Source organism: Cupressus sempervirens, chromosome 6 (assembly GCF_028749045.1).
Source record: "Cupressus sempervirens isolate cs-2001-9-10 chromosome 6, ASM2874904v1, whole genome shotgun sequence".
Taxonomy (NCBI): domain Eukaryota; kingdom Viridiplantae; phylum Streptophyta; class Pinopsida; order Cupressales; family Cupressaceae; genus Cupressus; species Cupressus sempervirens.
Genome location: NC_143123.1, coordinates 36076434 through 36099349, shown reverse-complemented (window position 1 = coordinate 36099349; position 22916 = coordinate 36076434). Strand labels below are relative to the sequence as shown.

Below are 22916 nucleotides of genomic sequence, written 5' to 3'. Positions count from 1 at the left end.
GAAGATGACCAACATGAAGTGGACAATGAAGACTGTCATAGGTTCCTTAGCATACATCTAATTCCTAGCTTGTTTTATTTTTAGGCTTTCCTTATTGTTACTCTACTTTTCTTATGATATTTATAAACTTATGGTTAGTTTTGCTTTGTCACAACATAGTTATTTTTTGTTAAACTATTGGGACTCTAAGAGGATAGAAACTATTAGTGGTAGTAGTATTTTGAGAAATGTTAACTCTTTAATATCTTTTTTGATGATTACCTATGGCAATATTAGTCTGAGTAGTAGTAGTGACTAGCTCTCTTTTCATAGGTTTCTTAACAAAGTTTATACTGATTGGGATAAAATTTCTATGTTTAATGACTAATTTTCTTTAAGGCTTTCCTTATTGTTACTCTACTTTCTATATGGTAGTTATAAACACATAATCAATTTTGGGTTGTCACAACATAGTTATTTTTGTTGAACCATTGGGGCTATAAGAAGATAAAAATGATTATTGGTGGAAGTATTTTGAGAAAAAAAAACTCCTTAAGACATTTTTTAATGATTACCTATGGCAATATTAATGTAAGTAGTGGTATTGAAAGGTTCTCTTTGAAAATGGCTATGGTTATTTTTTATTAAATTTGTGGCTAGATTGCTATCTGGCTAGCTCTCCATTCTAATATCGCTAGGTAGGGATTCTAACTATTTGTTCTTCTCTAATAGGATTGAGGAATTGAGTAATAATACTTATTTGTTATAACCTAAAGGAATTCATTAAGTTTTTTCATCAAATAACTAGTAGAAAATAAATGAAAGAAACATGAATTTTCTTATATGAGATATCAATTGGTAGACATTAGAAAAGAGAAAAAGTAAATATCAAATATTAAAAATTGGGATAATAAAGTAGATTATAGTAGAAATGAAGGGGGAATGTTTGAACAAACTATTAGTCTTTCCCGCCCAAAATCAAATAATTTCCATCAAAATTAAGTTTAAAAGGGTGAACATATTCAACCATTTAAAAACTTGAAGTTGTTATGGAGGATCCTATTTGATATGAGGGATTTGGCACTATTGAGTATTTATCCTTGGTTTGAGTTCAACCTTAAGGTGTTATGAAAATAACACCTCACACTACAAATGGTGACTTCATGCCCAAATCACGACTATACAAAATTCATAAGCTTTAATAAACTCATCTTAAAACACTGAATCAAATTTCTAATTAAATTAATGTAGGAAAAGATAGAAAATCTTAGAGAATGTTTAAATATTTTAATTATTGATAGGATGCAAAGAATATCTCTTAAAATAACTATGCATAGAAAGATAGAAAGTCTTATTGAATCTTTAAGTGTTTTATTGACATGATGCAAAGACTATCTAATAGAATAAAGATGGTCATACTATAAAACCTACATTTAGAAACTAGACAAGGAAATAAAACTAGCACTTGCACCTTTGAAGGGCGCAAGGATTACGTTGATAGGGCTATATATATTAAATGATCTTGGCTAGAACATTTAATTAGATAATTTTATCTTTATCATTTTCTACATGCCAAAGAATATCTAATAGAATAAAGATGGTCATACTATAAAACCTAGATTTAGATACTGAACAAGGAAATAAATCTTAGCACTTGCACCTTTGAAGGGTGCAAGGGTTACGTTGATAGGGTTATATCTATTAAATGATCTTTGCTAGAACATTTAATTAGATAATTTTTATCTTTATTATTTTCTACATGCCTAATAAGTACAATTTTGTTTTGAGTGCAATTTGATTTTGGTGAGATTCCTTTAGTTTTTATATTGCAATATTTGGGTAATTTTTCATTTTGGAGTACTTGTGAAAAGTAAAAGTCACTTGAGTACAAATGTCATCTATAGATTTTACTCTAGACGCAGATAGTTTTTAGTTGTTGTCTCTCTATTCTACAAGTGTTAGTTGTTGTTCCCTTAACCTCCCTCTTCCAACCACTTTCACATGTGATCTTAAGATCATGGTGCAACTATACTTTGTTAGAATTGCTTTAGAATAACTGAGAGGGGGGGGTGGGTGGGTGGTGAATTAGTTATTCAAGGTCCAGATGTCCCTTTTAAACTTTTCACTAAGTTTGGTGAATCCATTCAATCATTCATTAATTCAAGCTTTAACTTCTCTAATTAGCAAGTTATTGTAAATCAACATGCAAGTATAACACATAAGAAATCAACACATGACATAGTGATTTACGTGGAAACCCAATTTAGGAGAAACCACCAGTAACATGCTACTCAATTCTCACCCTTTTGATGTGAAGCCCTGTGAAAGGCTTGCCCTATTAAAGGCTTACAAAACACACTGTTAAATGTGATCTCATTAGAGGATTTAACCACCCTGTTAGAAGTGGGCCTCGTTAAAGGACTTTAGAACACTCGCTTGGAATGCCACCCTGTTAAAGGATTTACAAATGGCTATTAGGCCAACCTAAGTCCATAGGATTTTCAGATCTAATACAATTGCTAGAGAGTATTATAAAATCTTCACCTAAATACAATGTACAACTTATCTTGCAAATCTTAGATCACTTCTCTGCTCATACCCTTGCCTGGACTTCTATCTCTACAACTCTTAACTACTTGCCTTATCTTTCAAGATTTGTTTCCTTAAGTCTCCATACTCAATGTACTAGTGCAATCATCTCTTCATGACCACTTGTAGAAGTAGAGCCTTTGTGCTCTTCCTTTTCCTAGATGTCTCCTTCTTGACACCCTTTCAATCACTTTGTAGATTTGACACTTTTGTAGCAATAGTATCATCTTGCTCTTTTCTTCTTGGTTTATGACTTCTTAAATAAAAGTCTTGGAGTTGCTTTTCCCACTCAATTCATCTTTCCTTCAATTTCAATTTTCATGGATTAGGTAGGATTCATTGCATCTAACCCATATTCTATTTCTTCTAGAAACTTCTTGAATAATCCATTAGAATTCACCCAAAAATGATTTACATAGGATTCTATGCTAACAACTCATCATCCTTATCCTCCATCTTGTTCACAAAATTCAATGTAACCACTAAGTTGGCTTGGATTTGGTGAATCTTCATTATTTGATATAATGCAATAGCTCGACACTATTGAAATACTGGTGCTCGAAAAATACTGTGTTACTCAGCATCAACTATGTCTGTTACACAATTTTTGTTAAGAATTTTCTTAGCTTCAACTGATTTGCTTGGCATCTTTTGATGACCATGGTTAAAGCTTTGCAGTGAACCTTGTTACAACTTCTTCCTCCAATATGTCTAAGTGTGACCATCCTCTGTATCTTTGAGTATGGTATCAATACACTACTTATGCATTATCTTAGCTAATCTTTGCACTTCATTACAACATCATAACTCAACCTTTCCTTTAGGTGCTCTTGTTACATCTTTTTGATAAAATCTTCTTTATCAATCAACTAAGTGATAGTGCTTGAACCTTATAAGAAAATATCATTCCTACAAATAGTAGGTTTGACATCAATGGAAAAGTAGTGGTTGAAAACATTATTTCTTTTACAAAAATATCCCTGTTTGATCTTCAACAGTGATGAGCTTTTCAATTAGATTTCTAACAATCTCCCTCTTTGGCATTGATGGAATACCAAGTTGATCAACCATCAGACTAAAATATTCAACCACAAACTAAATAGGTTAGAATATTAAGTCAAATGCCAAAAGTAAATTGTAACATTACATCTCCTTCTACTATTTTGATTGCTTCATTTTAGCTTCTCCCTCTTTGTTGATGTAGCCTTTGTTGGAATTAAAGGTAGAGTAACTAAGAGGGGGGGTAAATTAGTTACTTACAAAAATTCATCCATAGATCCCTTAGATGTCTTAAAGATCAAGTTACTACTGATACTTGGTAAACATAACAAAAATGTTGTAACTTGGTAAATTAAACTGTTACTTATCTTCAAGCAAACATGCATGCAATTGAAAATAAAATGAACACAAGAGACAACTGATTTAACGTGCAAATCCAATATGGGAAAATCCACCAAGTAACTAGTCACCAATTTTTCACTCTTCTAAAATAAGCCCTATTAGGAGCCAACCCTATTAAAGGTTACAATACACACTGTCAAGTGTGACCCTGTTAGAGGATTTAATCACCTTGTTAGGAGTGCCCTTGCTAGAGGTCTTTAGAACAATTCAACATAACTGTCACCTTGTTAGAGGATTTACAAAATGGCTGTTAAACCAACTCTGTTAAGAGATTTGAAATTACTGCTACAATGGTTAGAAAGAACCAATGAATTGACCTGAACAAGATGCAACTGAATTTGCTGACTACAAGTCTCTGTTCAGCATCATTAGTTCCTCTTTGATCAAATATACCTTTGCTGCTCCTCAATGATCTCTGACCATCCTTCAAATTCACTTCGACAATAATCAGTCTTTATATCACATTAATTTCACACACACTTCCATTTTTTTTCTTTTATTTTCACTTAGAATTCGCAACTTGACCTCTTAATTATACCATTCAGATTGTCAAGTCGGCCCATTTACATGTTAGATTTACCAATAAACCATACATCAGTTGCCTAAAAACATTAATCTAAACAAATAAACATCATTTCATAAAACAATGAAATCCTTTACTATCAGACCTTGCTCAGTAAATACCACTTCCAAAAATTTTCTAAGTTAACCTTCCTGACTCGGTTAACATTGCAATATTCATAAAATCCTTTGGCTGCCGAGTTTACTCGATAAGAACTGAATTCCTTCATGAGAGCTTGGTAAGAACTGCTTCTACCACATTTCTTTTGATAAGCAAGTGAGCTTGGTAAGAACTATTTCTACCATATTTTCGTTGATGACTGAGTAAGCTCGTTAAGAACTGTTTCTGCCACATTTCCTTTGATGATCGAGTTAACTCAGTAAGAACTGATTACTCGGTAGATATTGTAAGTTTTCTTTACTAACCTCCTAGGCTCGATAGATTCTGTCCTTTTGCCTTGCTGAACTTCTAAGCTCGGTAGACATTGTCCTTTGCCTTGCTAACCTTTTGAGCTTGGTAGACTCTATCTGATGAATGATATGACATTTGTGTGACATCAAAGACAACACACAATTGAACAATTGCATCCAACAATCTCTCTTTGGCATTGATGGCAACACAACATGTCATAGCAGAATGAAATTTGAAAACAAGTCTTTTACTGACAGAATACTTCACTTTCTTCTTCAAATACATCAAACTCCTTCTTTCATAATAATCTCTCCGTCTTTCATAATAATCTCTCCCTCTTGTACAAACTCTTATTATTTTGCAAATTTTAGAAAGATATGATAGTATATTCTCCCTCTTTGACAACACATGCCAAAGACAACTCAAAACAACTGAATAGCATTGTACCTGATGTACTGATTCATATGCAATGTCTTCATTGGTTTTCTACATCAACTGATAGATCTTCAATTTTGTTTCTATTGATGCATCACAAGAACTATATTTTAGTAAGATTCAGATAGGGGAATGACCCCTAACTTACCTCTTAGATACAAGAATGCATCCTTAGATAAATTCTTTGTGAATATGTTAGCAATTTGTTTCTTTGTATAGACATATTCCAATCTTATTTTCTTTTATTACACCAATTCTCTAACAAAGTGATACTTTATGGCAATATGCTTGGTTTTTTAATGCATCACTGGATTCTTGGAGATGTTAATTGCACTTTTGTTATCACAAAACATAACAATAGGTTCTTTGATTTCCTTCTTCATACCTTCCAATAATTGTTTGAACCATACAATGTTTGAGCAATTTACTACTGCTCCAACATATTCAACCTCTGTTATGGATTGAGATGTACAATTTTGCTTTTTACTTGTCCAAGAAACCAACATTTTTCCAAGAAAGAAAGCTCCTCCACTTGTGCCCTTTCTGTCATCAATGTTTCCTACCCAATCTGCATCAATGAACACCTTTAAATCTAGATTTCCTCCAAGTTTATACCATAATCCATATTCTTCAGTTCCTTTTAAGTATCTCATGAACCTTTTTATTGCCATCATGTGATTTTCTTTTGGTTTTGCCAAGAATCTTGCTACAATTCCTACTGCAAGGGCAATTTTTGGTCTTGTGTGCACTACATATAGCAACTTTCAAATCATAGATCTATACAATGTCTGGTCTAGTTCCTTTGATTCATCATCCTTGGTAAGTTTTAATCTAGTACACAAAGGAGTCCCAACTAGTTTTCAATCTTCCATACCAAACTTTTTTAGTATCTCTTTGATGTATTTAGATTGAGTGATGTAGATGCCATTATTATTCTGTTGAATTTGAAGACCAACAAAGAATTTGATTTCACCAAACATTGACATTTCAAATTCCTTGTTCATTTGTTCTAAAAATTCTTTGCAAAGATCATCATTTCCAGTGAACAAAGTATCATCTACAAATATTTTTGCCAAAACAATCTTATTATCTGATACTTCGTTTATGTACAAACTACCATTGTCATTAGTTCTTTGAAAACCAATTTGAATAAGATAGTTATGCAATATTTTATAGCATGCTCTAGGGGTTTGTTTCAGACCATATAATGCTTTATGCAATTTGTAGATCATGTCCTTCTTGTTTGGATCAACAAAACCTTCAGGCTATTCAATGTAAACCTCTTCATCCAATATGCCATTGAGAAATGTTGACTTGACATCCATTTGATAAACTTTGAATCCTTTGAATGCAACATATGCAAGTAAGATTCTAAAACCTTCCAATCTTGCAACAGGAGCAAAATTTTCTCCATAGTCCACACCTTCTTCTTGAGAGTATCCTTTGCATACTAGTCTAGCTTTGTTCTTTGATACCTTATCATCTTCATTTAGTTTGTTTCTGAATACCCACTTTGTTCCAATCACATTTTTGTCTTTGGGTCTAGGTACAAGAGTCCATTTTTTTTTTCTCTATCTTTTCTATCTCTTCATTCATAGCTTCAATCCAACTTTCATTGTCTAGTGCATATTTGATATTTCTAGGTTCAAAATCAGCAAGTAAACAAGTGCCATTCAACTTACTTCTTGTCATTGTTTCTTCTGATTTATCTCCAATGATCTGATCTAGTGCATGATGTTTTCTAACATACTTGGCTAACATAGGCTCCTCGCCTTTTGAATGACTTGCATTGTTATCCTTCTATGTCTCAACTTCTGGTTCTGATTCTGGTTGCTTGGGCTCAGTAGATGCTAACTCAGTAGCTTCTGTTTGCAACTCAAATTCTTGTAGCTCGATAGGTACTAACATGGTTTGAACTTCTGGTGACTTGGTTAATGAAGACTCTAGAGTTGAGGATTCCTGATTACTAGGTATACTTGGCATTGTATTAGGTTCCATGTAAAAAAATCTTCTGTAGTCTTCAGGTTCCTTTTTGCTTTCTTCTTCTATTCTTTCTACAAACTCATCAACTTTCACATGTGCACTTTCTATGACTTTGTGAGTAGATAAATTCAAACATCTATGTACTTTACTTTTGCAAGAGTATCCCAAAAATATTCATTCATCACTTTTTACATCAAATTTACCTCTTCTAGGTTCTTTCAAAATGTAACAATTTCTTCCAAATACTTTTAGATAACTTACATTGGGTTTGTAGCCATACCACAACTCATAGGATGTTTTGAATGAGTCCTTTTTCAGCTGTACTCAGTTCAAGGTATGAACTATAGTGCTGATAGCTTCCTTCCAGTATTTGATAGCAATGCCTTTGTCAATCATTAAAGTTCTTGCACAATCCATGATAGATCTTTTCCTTCTTTCTGCTATTCCATTTTGTTCAGGAGTTCTAGGTGCTAAAACCTGTCTTTTGATTCCCCTTTCAATGCAAAAGTTATTGAACTCATGTGAAATTAATTCACCACCTTTGTTAGACCTTAAGTATTTCATTCTTTTTCCTACTTCTTTTTCTACTCTGACCAAATACCATTTGATTTTTTTCAAATGCTTCTAATTTCTCTCTTAGGTACATGACAGTCATCATTCTTGAATAATCATCAACAAATAGAATGAAGAATTTTTCATCAGTATAACTTTCAATGCTAATAGGTCCACACAAATTAGTACGCACAATATCTAAAACTTCTTTAGTCTGATAGTTCTTACTTTTAAAACTAGTCTTTCCCATTTTACTAATTTGACAATTCTTGCATAGACCAACCTCGGGTTTCTTTATGGTAAGAATACCTCTTACTTTCCTGAATTTACTGATCTTTATCAAGTTGTCAAAGTTTATATGACATAACCTCTTATGCCATAACCAACTTTCTTCAATTTGAGCAATGAAACATGAACATTCACCAAGTTCAAGATAAAATAAGTTACCTTTTGTTTGAGTGCCTGATCCAATCAGCTTTCCTTGGCCATCCAACAATCTTGCTTTTCCATGCATAATTTTTACTTTGATTCCATTATTGAGTAGTTGTGCCACACTCAACAAATTATTCTTTAGTCCTTCTGTCCAATATGCATTATCACATACAAGTTCCTTAGTGAGATTCTTCCTTTTCCTCTTATACAACAAGGTTCATTGTTACCAAATCTTACACTGCCACCATCATAGTCTTCAAAGTATTCAAACTTAGTTTTATCACTAGTCATGTGATGAAAACGACCACTATCTATGATCCATGTATCATTTCTTCTCATATGAGAAATGAGTGCCATTTCTTCATCATTATTAGATTCATCTTTCACATCAATGTAGACAATTTTATCTTCTTCGTCATCATTAGAAGCATAAGAATCTTTAGCCATAAAATATGTTTTCTTACCTTTATCCTTGAATGATTTGAAGTGTTTCTTGCCATTGTACTTGTGACCTTTCTTCTCATCTTTGTTCTACTTATTTGGTCACCTAGCTGCAATATGTCCAATTTCTTCACAAGAAAAGTAGATTAGAGGAACCTTACCTTTGTATTTCACTTTGCCTCTTGAATATTTTCTTGCTAGTAGAGCTTCAACCACCTCAAGATCACTATCTGAACTTTGTTCTGATTCTTCATCACTATCTGATTGTGGATCCTTCATGTTTTTTCCTTTTTCTTTGAGTGAAAGCTTGGCTTCAAATGTTGATTCAATGTTCTTGATAGCTAGAACATAATTGTCATAGTTGTCTAGCTCAAATGCAGTCAATCTTCCAACTATGGCTTCTAAATTTATTTTATGATTTGTCTCACATCTTGTTTCTTGAATTCTAGAGACTCTGATTGCATAAATGGGAAGTAGAGTTCTAAGAACTTTACTTATAACTGTCTCATCATTGATATCTCCTCGAAATGCTTTGATTGCACTAACACATGCTTTAACTCTTTCAACATACTTTGTAATATTTTCACCTTCTCTCATCCTCATTTGATCAAATTGTCCTCTCAAACTTTCTGCTTTGGCTCTTCTCACATTATCATCTCCTCCATAGATCTCTTTTAGCTTGTTCCACATTTCAAAGGCAGTTTTGCAATCCTTGATGTCATCAAATTCTTCATAACTCAGAGTAGATGCTATATCTATCATCATGTTATTGTGAGTCTTCTTTTCAGCAATATCATTGATAGATAATGTACTAGAAGGTTCTTCATATTTTTCATCAAGGTACCTTAGCCTTGTATCACCAATAGAAGCCAGATGAAGCCTCATCAATCCTTGCCATGCTGAGAAGTTGTTCTTGTTAAGTCTTAGAATTTTCCTTTTGTAAGACATCCTGATCTTTAACTTAGATCTTTGAAATCTTTTCCTGTAAGCACCAAAAGCTCTGATACCAATTGTTGGAATTAAAGGTAGAGTAACTGAGAAGGGGGGTGAATCAGTTACTTACAAAAATTTATCCACAGATCCCTTAGATGTCTTTAAGATCTAGATACTACTGATACTCAATAAACATAACAAAAATTTTGTAACTCGGTAAATTAAACTGTTACTTATCTTCAAGAAAACATGCATGCAATTGAAAACAAAATGAACACAAGAGACACCCGATTTAACGTGAAAACTCAATATGGAAGAAACCACCAAGTAACTAGTCACCAATTTTTCACTCTTTTGAAGTGAGCCCAATTAGGAGCCAACTCTCTTAAAGGTTACAATACACATTGTTAGGTGTGACCCTGTTAGAGGATTTAATCACCTTGTTAGGAGTGGCCTTGCTAGAGGTCTTTAGAACAATTCAACAAAATTGTCACCTTGTTAGAGGATTTACAAAATGGCTATTAAACCAACTTTATTAAGAGATTTGAAATCACTGCTACAATGGTTAGAAAGCAACAATGAATTGATGTGAACAAGATGCAACTAAATTTGTTGACTACATGTCTCTGTTCAGCATCATTAGATCCTTTTTGATCAAATATAGCTTTGCTGCTCCTCAATGATCTTTGATCATCCTTCAAATTAACTTCCACAATAATCAGTCTTCATATCATATTAATTCCACACACACTTCAATTTTTTTATTTTATTTTTTCACTTAGAATTCGCAACTTGACCTCTTAATTATACCATTCAGATTGTCAAGTCGGCCCATTTACATGTTACATTTACTAATAAACCATACATTAGTTGCCTACAAACATTACTCTAAACAAATAAACATCATTTCATAAAACATTGAAATCCTTTATTGGCCGACTCTACTTGGTAAATACTGCTTCCAAAAATTTCCTAAGTTAACCTTCTTGGGTAAAAGCACAGATCTGTGTCACCGTTTGTGATACCAAAACCTATTTTGGTCAAATCTCATTTCTCTATCAAAACTCAATTTTTTTCAAAAACTAAAAATACCCTTTTATAGATCTCAGATTCAATATCATCATTATATAAATTTTTGAGTGTTTTGATTAGTTATAATATGTTATAATCTCAAAGTATTATAAGTCGATATTTCAACATTTTAGAAGATGCTCCCTCAAAAAAAGAAAAAAAATAGTAAATCATATCAAAAAAATTTAAAAATTATATTTATAGAATCCTCTTCATGAATATGTAATATTTTTTCAATAATGTATAGATTTGATAGGAAAGTTTTGACGGGAGGATAAAACTGTTGGATTCTGATAAGGTTGAACTTGAGTACTTATAACAAAGAAAATATCCATCAAAAATAATTATTTCTTTTTTTGTGCACTAGATATACATGTCATCTATAAGATATTTTCAAATATGAACAAAAAAAGATGATTTGCATATACTTGTTTGACGGGAACTACACCCTATATTTTTTACAGTTAAAAAAGGGACTTCAAATAAAATAAAATGAATAAATTCTTAATCAAAAAAATTATAAAAATTATCAGCATAAAATTCATCCAATTCTACACATTTCATCAGTTTACATCATCTTCATATTTTAAACACAAATACCATTTTTTTTGTCACTAATGTTAAACTGTCACATTCTGATATCACGTTTCTTTATAAAAGGTGACACAGGTTTGTGCTTTTACCCTCTTGACTTGGTTAACATTGCAATATCTATAAAATCCTTTGGCTATTGAGTTTACTTAATAAGAACTACTTCTGCCACATTTCCTTTGATGACCAAGTGAGCTCGGTAAGAACTATTTTTGCCACATTTCTTTTGATGACTGAGTGAGCTTGGTAAGAACTGTTTTTGCCAGATTTCCTTTGATGACCGAGTTAGCTCGGTAAGAATTGTTTACTTGGTAGATACTTCAAGTTTTCTTTACTAACCTCTTGGGCTCGGTAGATTCTGTCATTTTGCCTTGCTAACCTTTTGAGCTCGGTAGACACTGTCCTTTGCCTTGCTGACCTTTTGAGTTGGGTAGACTCTATCTGATGATTGATATGACATTTGTGTGACATCAAAGACAACACACAATTGAAAAATTGTATCCAACAACCTTTTTCTTTGTCTTTCTCCTGATGTATTGTTCATCTTCTACTATTCTAATCAACCTCTGAAATCTCCATCTATCTTTATTTGTTCAGTTGTCTATATTCAACCTTTGTCTAAATCTTTTATCTTCAACAGTTGTTGATTGGTTGTTCACTTCTCCCTCTACTTCTTTAATCCTTTATCTTTAACAGTTGTTGATCAGTTGTTCACTTTTGCCTCTTTGACAACAATGCCAAGGACATATTAGCATCTTTAATATGCAGATGTAGCTCTTACAAATTTAGTCAATTTCTCCCTCTATCACCTTGCTTGTGACTAATTTGAAATTTTTTAGCACTTCTATTACTTTGGGCATGGATCCCAAAAGTAAACATCCTCTGCATCAATGTGTAGAATCTTCAACATTCAGTTTATTTGATGCAGGGCATTCTTTCTTTTGCTTTAAGTAGCCTTAGCTAGGGGTATCACCCCTAATTTACCTCTAAGATACTCAAAAGCATCTTTAGGTAGTGCTTTTGTGATGATATCAACAATCTGTTCCTTTGAGCTAATATATTCCATCTTCACTTGTTTATCTTCCACTAGCTCTCTTACATAGTGATACTTAATTGCAATATACTTGGTTTTAGCATGCATTATTGGATTCTTTGATATATTGATAGCACTTGTATTATCATAATAAAGTGTCACAGGCTCAATTACCTCTTCCTTCATAACTTGCAACAAATGTTTGATTCACACAATATTAGTGCAATTTATAGTAGCTGCCACATATTCAGCTTCAGTAGTAGACTGTGAGGTGTAGCTTTATTTTTTCCTTGTCCATGTAATCAACCTCTTTCCTAAGAAAGGTGCTCCTCCACTGGTGCTTTTTCTATCATCAATGTTACCTCCCCAATCTGCATCAATGTAAGCTCTCAATTCAAATTTTTCATTCCTTTTGTAGTATAAACCAAACTCATTAGTTCCTTTTAGGTATCTCAATATTCTCTTTACTACCATCAAGTAATTTTCTCTTGGATTGGCACAAAATCTAGCCACTATTCCAATAGCTAATGCAATGTTTGGTCTACTATGTACAACATATTGCAGCTTTCCAATCATCGACCTATACAATGTCTAATTTACTTTAGTAGACTCATCATTCTTGGATGGCTTATGTCCAATTGAGATTGGTGTGCTGACTAGTTTTGAGTCTTCTAGCCCAAATGTTTTGAGTACTTCCTTGATGTATTTGGATTGAGTCACAAATATGCCATGCTTCAACTGATGTACTTGTAATCCAACAAAGAATTTGATTTCTCCAAACATTGACATCTCAAATTTATGCTTCATTTGATTTGCAAAATGTTTGCATAAAACATCTTTTCCTCCAAATATTATGTCATCAACAAAGATTTCTGAAATCAAAATGTCTTTACTTTCCTTAGATTTGATGTACAAATTACTATTGTCATTTTTTTCTTTCAAATCTTATCTTTACAAGATATTTGTGCAACCTTTCATACCATGCTCTTGGCACTTGCTTCAGTCCATAAAGTGCTTTGTGTAGTTTTCAGACCATGTCCTTGTTCTTCTCATCAACAAACCCCTCTAGTTGTTCTATGTAGACTTCCTCTTCTAGTATAGCATTCAGAAAAGCTAACTTTATGTCCATCTAGTAGACTTTGTAACCTTTATATGCAGCATATGCAAGTAATGTTCTTACTCCTTCCATTCTTGCAACAGGAGAAAATGTCTCTCCATAATCCAGTCCTTCTTCTTGCGTATAACCTTTGCAAACTAATTTGGGTTTGTTTCTTATTATTTCACCATTCTCATAAAGGTTATTTTTGAACACCCACTTGGTATCAATCACATTCTTATCAGTTGGTCTGGGAACTAGAGACCAAGTTTTGTTCTTCTCAATCTAATCTATCTCTTATTTCATGGCCTCATACCAATCATCATCTTGCAGTGCATCTTTGACTGTTTTGGGTTCAACCTTGCTTAGTAGACATGATTCATTTTTGAGTCTATTCCTTGTCATTGGTCTAGCATCCTTATCACCAATGATTTAATCTGTAGGGTGATGACTTCTTACATACTTAACTAATCTGGGTTCAGTCCTTCTTTCCATGTTTGATCCTTCAGCTTTAGAGTCATTTCATTCTTCTTCATCAGGTAATTCATCATTCCTTTCATGTATATTATTTTTAGAACTAGTTTGTTCATTTTTTACATTCTACAACTTGGCTTATGAATGTAACTCGGCATTCACAGGCTGAGACTTGGCAGATACTGAAGTTTTTTGCTGATTCCCAACTTGATTTGCAGCATTGTTTTCAACTTTCATTCCTTTGTAGAAGTATATGAAGGATCTATAATCCTCTATTTTCTTTGACTCATCATCCTGAACTTCTGCATGCTCATCAAAATTTACATTTGCACTCTCCACAACTCTATTAGTGTTAGTATTCAAACACTTATATGCCTTGCTTTTAGTGGAGTACCCAAGAAATATTCCTTCATCACTTTTTGCATCAAACTTACCATTTCTAGTATCTTTTAGAATATAGCATTTAAAACCAAACATTTTGAAACTTTTAACATTAGGTGAATGACCATACCATAATTCAAAGGGTGTTGCATTTGTACCCTTTTTGCCTTGAAAATTATTTAGTGTGTAGACAGAAATACTTACTGCTTCTCTCCAGTATTTAAGTGCAACATTTTTCTCTATCATCAAGGTTCCAGCATAGTCAATCACTAACATATTTCTTCTTTTAGCAATACCATTCTGTGGTGAAGTTCTTGGTGCTGACATTTTCCTTTTGATACCTCTATCATTGCAAAATACTTCAAATTCTCTTGATGTGAATTCACCTCCTCTGTCTAACCTTAGGCTTTTCAAGTTCTTTCTTGTTTCCTTCTCAACTCTAGCCAAATACCACTTGAACATTTGAAATGTATCAGATTTCTGCTTTAAGAACATAGCAGTCATCATCCTGAAATAATCATCTACAAATAACATTATGTATTTGTCTCCTAGATAGCTTTGTACTTCTATTGGGCCATATAAATTTGTATGAACTAACTCTAGAACTTCATTGGAAGTACATGCTTTTCTTTTGAAACTAGATTTAGTCATCTTCCCTAGTTGACATTGTTTACACATTGTGTTTTTAGGTTTCTCCAATTTGGGCAATCTTTTGACTTTGTTCTTCCTGCTAATGCTGATTAGATTATCAAAATTAACATGACACAGCCTTTTATGGCACAACCACACATCATCAAGTCTAACAATAAGACATGTTGCTTCTTCCATATCTGGGTAAAACAGATTACTCCTAGTTTGTTCACCTTTTCTTATCAAATTTCCATCAATATCATAGATCTTGGCAGTTTTATTTCCAAATACCACTTTGCAACCTACATTGCCTAACTGAGATACACTCAACAAGTTGTAGTTCAATCCTTCAACATAGTATGCATTATCACATAAAATTTCTCAATAAGTTTGATAGAGCCTTTTCCTTTGATCTGGCATGGGACATCATTACCAAATCTAATGATATTTCCATCATATTGAGTAAAGGTAATGAACTTACTTTTATCTCCTATCATGTGATGTGAGCATCCACTATCTATGATCCACTTGTCATTCTTGTTCACATAGGTAACCAATGTTGTTGCTTCATCTTCATCTTTGTCTAGTTCATCCTTCATGGCTACATAGACTACTTCCTGATCATTTTCATCATAGTCTTCTTCAACATTGTAGCATCTCTTTCCTTTCTCCGTGTAATCTTTGCTATCATCTTCTCTTTTGTTCTTGAACTGGCTTCCTTCTTTAAAGTTTTTCTTTTGTGGGCATCTTGCAGCTATATGACCTACTTTATTACAATTGAAAAATATGATAGGAAGCTTACCTTTCAATTTTCTTTTACCTCTATGGAATCTCCTGGCCAATAGTGGTTCTAACTATTCCACATCTTCTTCATCTGTGCTACTATCACTGGATGCATGTTTTCCTTTTCTTCTTTTCTTGCTTGGTGTGTCCTTAGTATCTTTTATTGTCATTTTGGCCTTGAAAATAGATTCAAGGTTCTTAGTTCTATAATTGTCAAAATTGGATAGCTCAAATGCAGTCAGTGTTCCAACTATTCCTTCAAAAGTTAGTGTGTTCCCTTGTACACACCTCAGCTCTTGAATGGCTAAAACTCTTATAGCATAGATAGGTAGTAGAGTTCTCAAGTATTTGCTGATGGATGTTTCTTCTTGTAGTTGACCACCTAGACTTCTTATTGCACTCACCACTTCTTTTATTTTTGTAGCATATTGAGCAGCATTTTCACCTTCCTCCATCTTCATGTCATCAAACTTCCCTCTTAGGCTTTCTTTCTTTGCTCTCTAGACAGGGTTTTCCACATCTTCAATGTAGTGTCACAGTCTTTGACATCATCATATTCGACATAGCTGAGTATAGAGGCAATCTCCATCATTGCTTGATTGTGCTCCTTCTTTTTGTTCAAATCATCTATAGTAAGAGGTCCTACTGGAGTTACATGTTCTATTCTAATTGAAGTTTGTGCATAGTCACCTATTGATCCAAGGTGCAATTTCATCAAACTCTACCATGCAAAAAAGTTGTCTTTGTTAAGCTTGGGAACTTTTCTCTTGGACATTTTGATCTTCTTGCTTCTAGTACCTTAAAACTAAATCAACAAAAGGCTTTGATACCAATTGCTAGAATTTCTTTAGAATAACTAAGAGGGGGGTGGGGGTGGGGGTGAATCAGTTATTCAAGGTCCAAATGTCCCTTTTAAACTTTTCACTAAGTGTGGTGAATCCATTCAATCATTCATTCATTCAAGCTTGAACTTATCTAATTAGCAAGTTACTTTAAATCAACATGCAAGTATAAGACACAAGAAATCAACACATGACATAGTGATTTATGTTGAAACCCAATTTGGGAAAAACCACTAGTAACATGCTACTCAATTGTCACCCTTCTGAAGTGATGCCTTGTGAAAGGCCTACCCTATTAAAAGCTTACAACGCACACTGTTAAATGTGACCTCGTTAGAAGATTTAATCACCCTGTTAGAAGTGGGCCTAGTTAAAGGACTTTAGAACACTCACTTGGAATGCCCCCCTGTTAAAGGATTTACAAATGGCTGCTAGGCCAACCTAAGTCCATAGGATTTTTAGGTCTAATACAATTTCTAGAGAGTATTAGTAAATCGTGACTTGAGTACAACATACAACTTATCTTGCATATCCCAGATCACTTCTCTACTCATACCCTTGCCTGGCCTTCTATCTCTACAACTCTTAACTGCTTGCCTTATCTTTCAAGCTTTGTCTCCTTGAGTCTTCATACTCAATGTACTAGTGCAATCATCTTTTCATGACCACTTGTAGAAGTAGAGCTTCTGTGCTTTTCCTTCTCCTAGATATCTCCTTTTTGACACCCTTTCAATCACTTCATAGATTTGACACTTCAACAGCAACAGTATCAGCTTTCTCTTTTCTTCTTGGTTTATGACTTCATAAATAGAAGTCTTGGAGTTCCTTTTCCTGCTCAATTCATCTTTTCTTCAATTTCAATTCGCATGGATTAGGTAGGATTCATTTCATCTAACCCATATTCTATTTCCTCTAGAAACTTCTTGAATAATCCATTAAAATTCACCCAAAAATAGTTTACATAGGATTATGTGCCAACAACTCATCATCCTTATCCTCCATCTTGTTCACAAAATTCAATGTAACCACTAAGTTGGCTTGGATTTGGCAAATCTTCATTATTTGAAATAATGCAATAGCTCAGCACTATTGAAATATTGGTACTCAACACATACTATGTTACTCGGCATCAACTATGTTTTTCTTGATGCTCGGCACCTGAAGATTACTCGGCACCAACTGAAAATTTTCCTGATGCTCGACACTTGATCTTTACTTAGCACTTGAAGATCACTCGGCACCAACTAAAAATGTCTGTTACTCAACTTTAATTAAGAATTTTTTTGGCTTCTTCTAATGATCAAGGTTAAAGCTTTGTAGTGAACCTTGTTACAACTTCTTCCTCCAATATGTCTAAGTGTGACCATCCTCTGTATCTTTGAGTATGTTATCAATACACTACTTAACCATTATCTTAGCTAATCCTTGCACTTCATTACAACATCATAACTCAACCTTTCCTTTAGGTGCTCTTGTTACATCTTTTTGATCAAATCCTCTTTATCAATCAACTAAGTGATAGTGCTTGAACCTTATAAGAAAATATCATTCCTACAAATAGTAGGTTTGACATCAATGAAAAAACAATGGTTGAAAACATTATTTCTTTTACAAAAATCTCCCTTTTCGATCTTCAACAATCATGAGCTTTTCAATTAGATTTTGAACATGCTTTTGTTCCAAAATCTATTTCTTACGTTTAAGAAACCTTGACAATTACCTCCATGCTAACATTTACTTATGAGTAAGCAACATGATGTGTTCACTTTAGTCATTATCAATATAAAGTATATTATGATAAGAACTTTGATTATTCAAAGATTATTTGACTTAAGTATGAGAGTTATATTATAAAAATTAAAAATCTTGTCCTCATGTTCTTATTATATAATTTTTAAAATATATTTTATAAGTCTAATTTTATTTTCCAAAGTTAATATATAACTATTATGTTTAAGGAGTTTGTAGGTATATGATATTTCTAATATTTTAAGATTATAATAAATAATAATAAAAATAAATATATTAAATAATTTATATTTCAATTAATCTTTGTTAAACTAATTTATAGATTCAATTTTATTATTATTTATTGTAAATAATATTCATGAAATTTTAGTAAAAAATATTAATACTAAAGATTATATATTACAATTTATTATATTAGCAATAGAATTTAGGTGATATTTTTAATATTATATTTAACTTATGTTGTGTAATAGGTTATCACAAATTTTATCAATTTGCAAGTATTATAATAAATAGCGCAATACAAAATTATATAGTGCTAAAGGGAATACTTTCCATTGAACTAAGTGTCAACTTTGTCATATACTCAATTAAAAAAAATCTTTTCAGTAAAATGATTGGTATGTATTCTATCATGTACATGTTTATATAAATTATTCTAGAATAATATTTATTAACTAAAATTTAAAGCATCTAACATTATGGTCTTGTAATTCTTTAGACTAAGAGAAGAGAATATTCTAGAGTATGGTATCTCTGAGATTGATCTCTCTATTTTTCTTCAATATTTTATAAAATATTATTTTTCCTTATGCTTTGGAGTTGACAACACTTTCTCTTTATCATTTCTTCTATGAACATTCAAAAATAGACAAACCAAATTTTATTTTCCTTTTCCTAATCAAATACATTTTTATTATCTTGCTTAATGTTTTAACCCTTGTACATGGAGAGAGTTTTCACTCCCTTCAAAAGTACTATCAAGTTTTCTTCATTATTATTACTTATATGTGTACATAATTTCTGGACTTTTGCAATGCCTTCACTTTTAATAGTAAAAGTTATTCACCATATTCCCTTATTTTATTCTTGAATATGCTTAATCATTTGATAAAGTCAGTTTCATAATTTATACGACCTTTAATAGTTTCTATAACTCAACACTTGATAACTACCAGTGCAAGAACTATGTAAAAACATCATTAGGAAAAAATGAAAACACCACAATACACGTACACGTACAGATTGTCGTAGTAGATGAAAATTTAAAAAACTTGTTAAAAATAATTTTTTTGGAACCCTTGTTGTATACTGCAAATACGGTAGACTAATTTCTTTTCCATATTTCCTTTTTATCTGTATTCAAACTTCCGCATACTAATTTGGATTTTAGATGAATTGTATTATGTATTCGCTGAAGATAAAACATTGCACATTCGTGCATATTTATTAATAGATTATTGCAATGAATTAAGAACTTGTCATAATGGATCATATGAAATTTAAAAGGTTCTTATTGATTTGTGTTGATGATGATTAAATGATACATGAACATTTAATTTAGATAATCAACTAAAGTTTATTTTTATTTCTTGTTTAATTATTTTACTTTTTTTTCTCTAATGGTTAGAGAATATCTCCAGACTTCAACAAAAGGGATCTCTTCCTACGATTACATTAGAACAACACTCAAAATAGTGTCGATTTACAGGCATTCTCAAGCATTCTCCAATTTTATGGATAATAGAAGAGTAAAGGTGAATGAGAAAAACACAATATTGGAAACGGGGTAGAGAAAATGACTGTCTACCCATCAAACCATTCCCAACTCATCTCCACAAAGGCCGAGAAGCCATCTCAAACAGTGTTAAAATCTTTGAGTTACCTCGGATGTTGAAATCCTACTACCAAACGAGTTTCTGGAAATTACCCATATTAAGGATGGCTCACAGTGCAACAACCTCAATATGATTTCATGAAACATCGACATACCTTCTCTGAAAATGTTGCATTGTATAAAACCCTTCTGAAGAAACTATTTTGATTTGGCCAAAAAAATTAAAATGGGTGATGGGGGAGAGGATTAGCATCCCTTCCGGCTTCAGATCTTTAGCAGATTCTCTGATGGTATAAAATCTTATTAAAGATAGGAGAGCAGTCGGAATGGATAGGAGAACTGTGAAATCTGGCTTATTAGGGCTAATGGCAAAAAGAAAAATTGTATTACAGACACCATTTTTGGTATCTAGCGCAATAGTTTGTGTAAGTTATCTTGAATGAAAAAAAAAGGGCACGTGTTCAAAGTTTCCATTTAGCAAACTGACTTTACCGACGTCATTTAGTTTTGCGCCATCTTAGGCATTTCACGGCTTCCGATAATATCGGAAAGTCATAACAATCCGATTACAATCCTCATAGAAATAGACCCATCGGTTTAAATATCTGGCAAATTTTAAGGTTTATAAATTTTTTAGGGTTTAATAAACTCAACTTAAAAGACTGAATCTAAATTCCAATCAAATCTGTGCAGTGAAATAGGATGCAAAGAATGTCTAATAAAATGCAGATAAGTATAATGGAAATATATGATAAATGTTAAGATCTACGAATTTTTAGGGTTTAATACTCGCATCAGAACACTGAATCAAAATTCAAAATTCTAATTAAATCTGTTCATAGAAAGAGGGAGAATCTTTAAACAGGATGAAAAAAATTCTGATAGAATACAGATATCCATACCATTAAACTTTCATTCAGAACATATGAACAACAAAAGAGAAAACTCAGTCAAAATCTTGAAGGTCACAATTTTTTTAGGGTTTGATAATTATTCACCTTTAAAAATTGAATCAAAGTTCTAATCAAAGTGCGCATGATTCTTTTCAAATATTCAGCAAAATTATGCTGTTTTACGTACCTCTTGATTTTTGTTCCCGGCTGCCGTTCTACGTCATCCACTTCTTTTCCTTGTAGAGCTCTCTTTTTGGAGTCCATGTGATGACAGGCTGAGCCTAAAAAACTTCTACAAATTTTTAGGGTTTGATAATAACTTCACATTAGAACAGTGAATCAAAGTGCCTAAAAAGTTCTCGAAATTTCAGCAAAAGTATGCTACTTTGCGTACCTCTTGATCTTTGTCCCCGGCTGGCGTTCTACATCCACTTCTTTTCCCTGTAGACCTCTCTTTTCTGAGTCCGAGTGAGCGTAGGATGAAACATTGAGTGGGAAGTTGAGTAGAGCTCTGGATCCTCTCATTCTGAAAGCGGCAGAGTCATATGCAATTGCAGCCGCCTCCGCAGTCTTAAAAGTGATGATAATCACAACACAACACATGAGAGAAACCAAAGAAGATGAAAAACCATGGAGAAACCCAAAATGGACTCTACTGATCACAGGCCCAGTCTATTAATTTATAGAGGAATACATATTAAATGTTATCTTGTTGACTATGCATAGAGTTGCTATAATGCTGGACGGTGCAGCTGGTGTGTTGGACGGTGCTTGGAAGGCAGCTTTCGGCGGGTTGGTGGAGAAGTTAATATCCGCCAACAAAAAGTGCCAAACCCCATGCTTTGAGGAATCCTTTATCTCCGCCACATATTTCCCCCATGCGCGGCGCCGCCCTCCTATGTAATGCTTCCCATTTGCAGTCTCTCTTATGCCGCCTTTTCCTACAATCTCATGAGTCATATGTTCTCCAAAAACTGATGAGGTTAGGGTTTCTTTGAAATCTGGGTTAATTTGAGCAGAGGGTGAAGTGGGTGGAGATGAATCGCCCAACAAATAGAGTGAGATCTATTGCAGAGCTGCATTATATTCCTCAGATGTCATTGTAGAAAACTTGGTTATGATCACTCGAGGCGGTGGCGGCGGCTAATGGTATTGTTTGAATGGTATTGGTTAAGAAGGGTTTCGAAGGAGGGCTAAAAGTTCTACTTGGACAATGACAGACTTTTCAATCACAGAGGAAAGTGGTGGCTATGATTGACTAAGAATTGTGTTTGGTTGAAATGAAAGCAAGGTGAGCGTTATTCCGGGCACAATCGGAGGGCCATTCTTCAATAATTTCGATGTGGCTCCCTCGTTCCTCTGTTTGTGACGCAGCTATGTTTAGTGGAAGGCCTCTTTTAGAATCTTTTGGAAAGTTTTCGATATGGACTCTGGCGTAGATGGGTAAGGGTTGGAGTCATATACCTTATATCTAAGAATATCATTTAATTTAAATTTTATTTATTTATGTAAGTACTGATTATTTTTATTTTTATTCATTTATTTATGTAAGTAGTGATTATTTATTTATGTAAGTACTGCAAGAATAGGGAGTGGTCACATGAATGTCCAAAAAAATTAATAGGATGATATCTTGATATAAATTATTCATGTTAGGATTTACTTTATGAACTTGAACACTAGAATTTACAGCCAACATGAGGTAAAAAGCAAAAGAAATGAATGCCTTACAATGTAAATGTTTCATTGTAACAAAATGATACCCATAAGTCCTCTTATATATGCTATCTAAAGTAAAATATTCTATTATAAGTTTAA

At 33.0% G+C, this 22916-nt stretch overlaps 1 protein-coding gene across 2 annotated transcripts in view; it reads right to left on the bottom strand.

Annotated features, from left to right (window-relative positions):
* The window catches only part of LOC149550966 (ethylene-responsive transcription factor 6-like), a 29777-nt gene extending 7965 nt beyond the window's left edge, over positions 1 to 21812 (bottom strand). Inside the window, exons 1-2 of one of the 2 annotated variants that reach the window (XM_089786522.1) lie at positions 21492 to 21812; positions 21286 to 21377 (exon numbers count right to left, since the gene is read on the bottom strand). In XM_089786522.1, coding sequence (XP_089642648.1) covers positions 21286 to 21377; positions 21492 to 21701 — 302 coding nt within the window. In that variant the 5' untranslated portion in view covers positions 21702 to 21812. Of the gene's footprint in view, positions 1 to 21285; positions 21391 to 21491 lie in introns of both variants that reach the window. The other variant, XM_089786521.1, reaches the window with a different exon arrangement.
* Positions 21813 to 22916: the final 1104 nt, after the last annotated feature.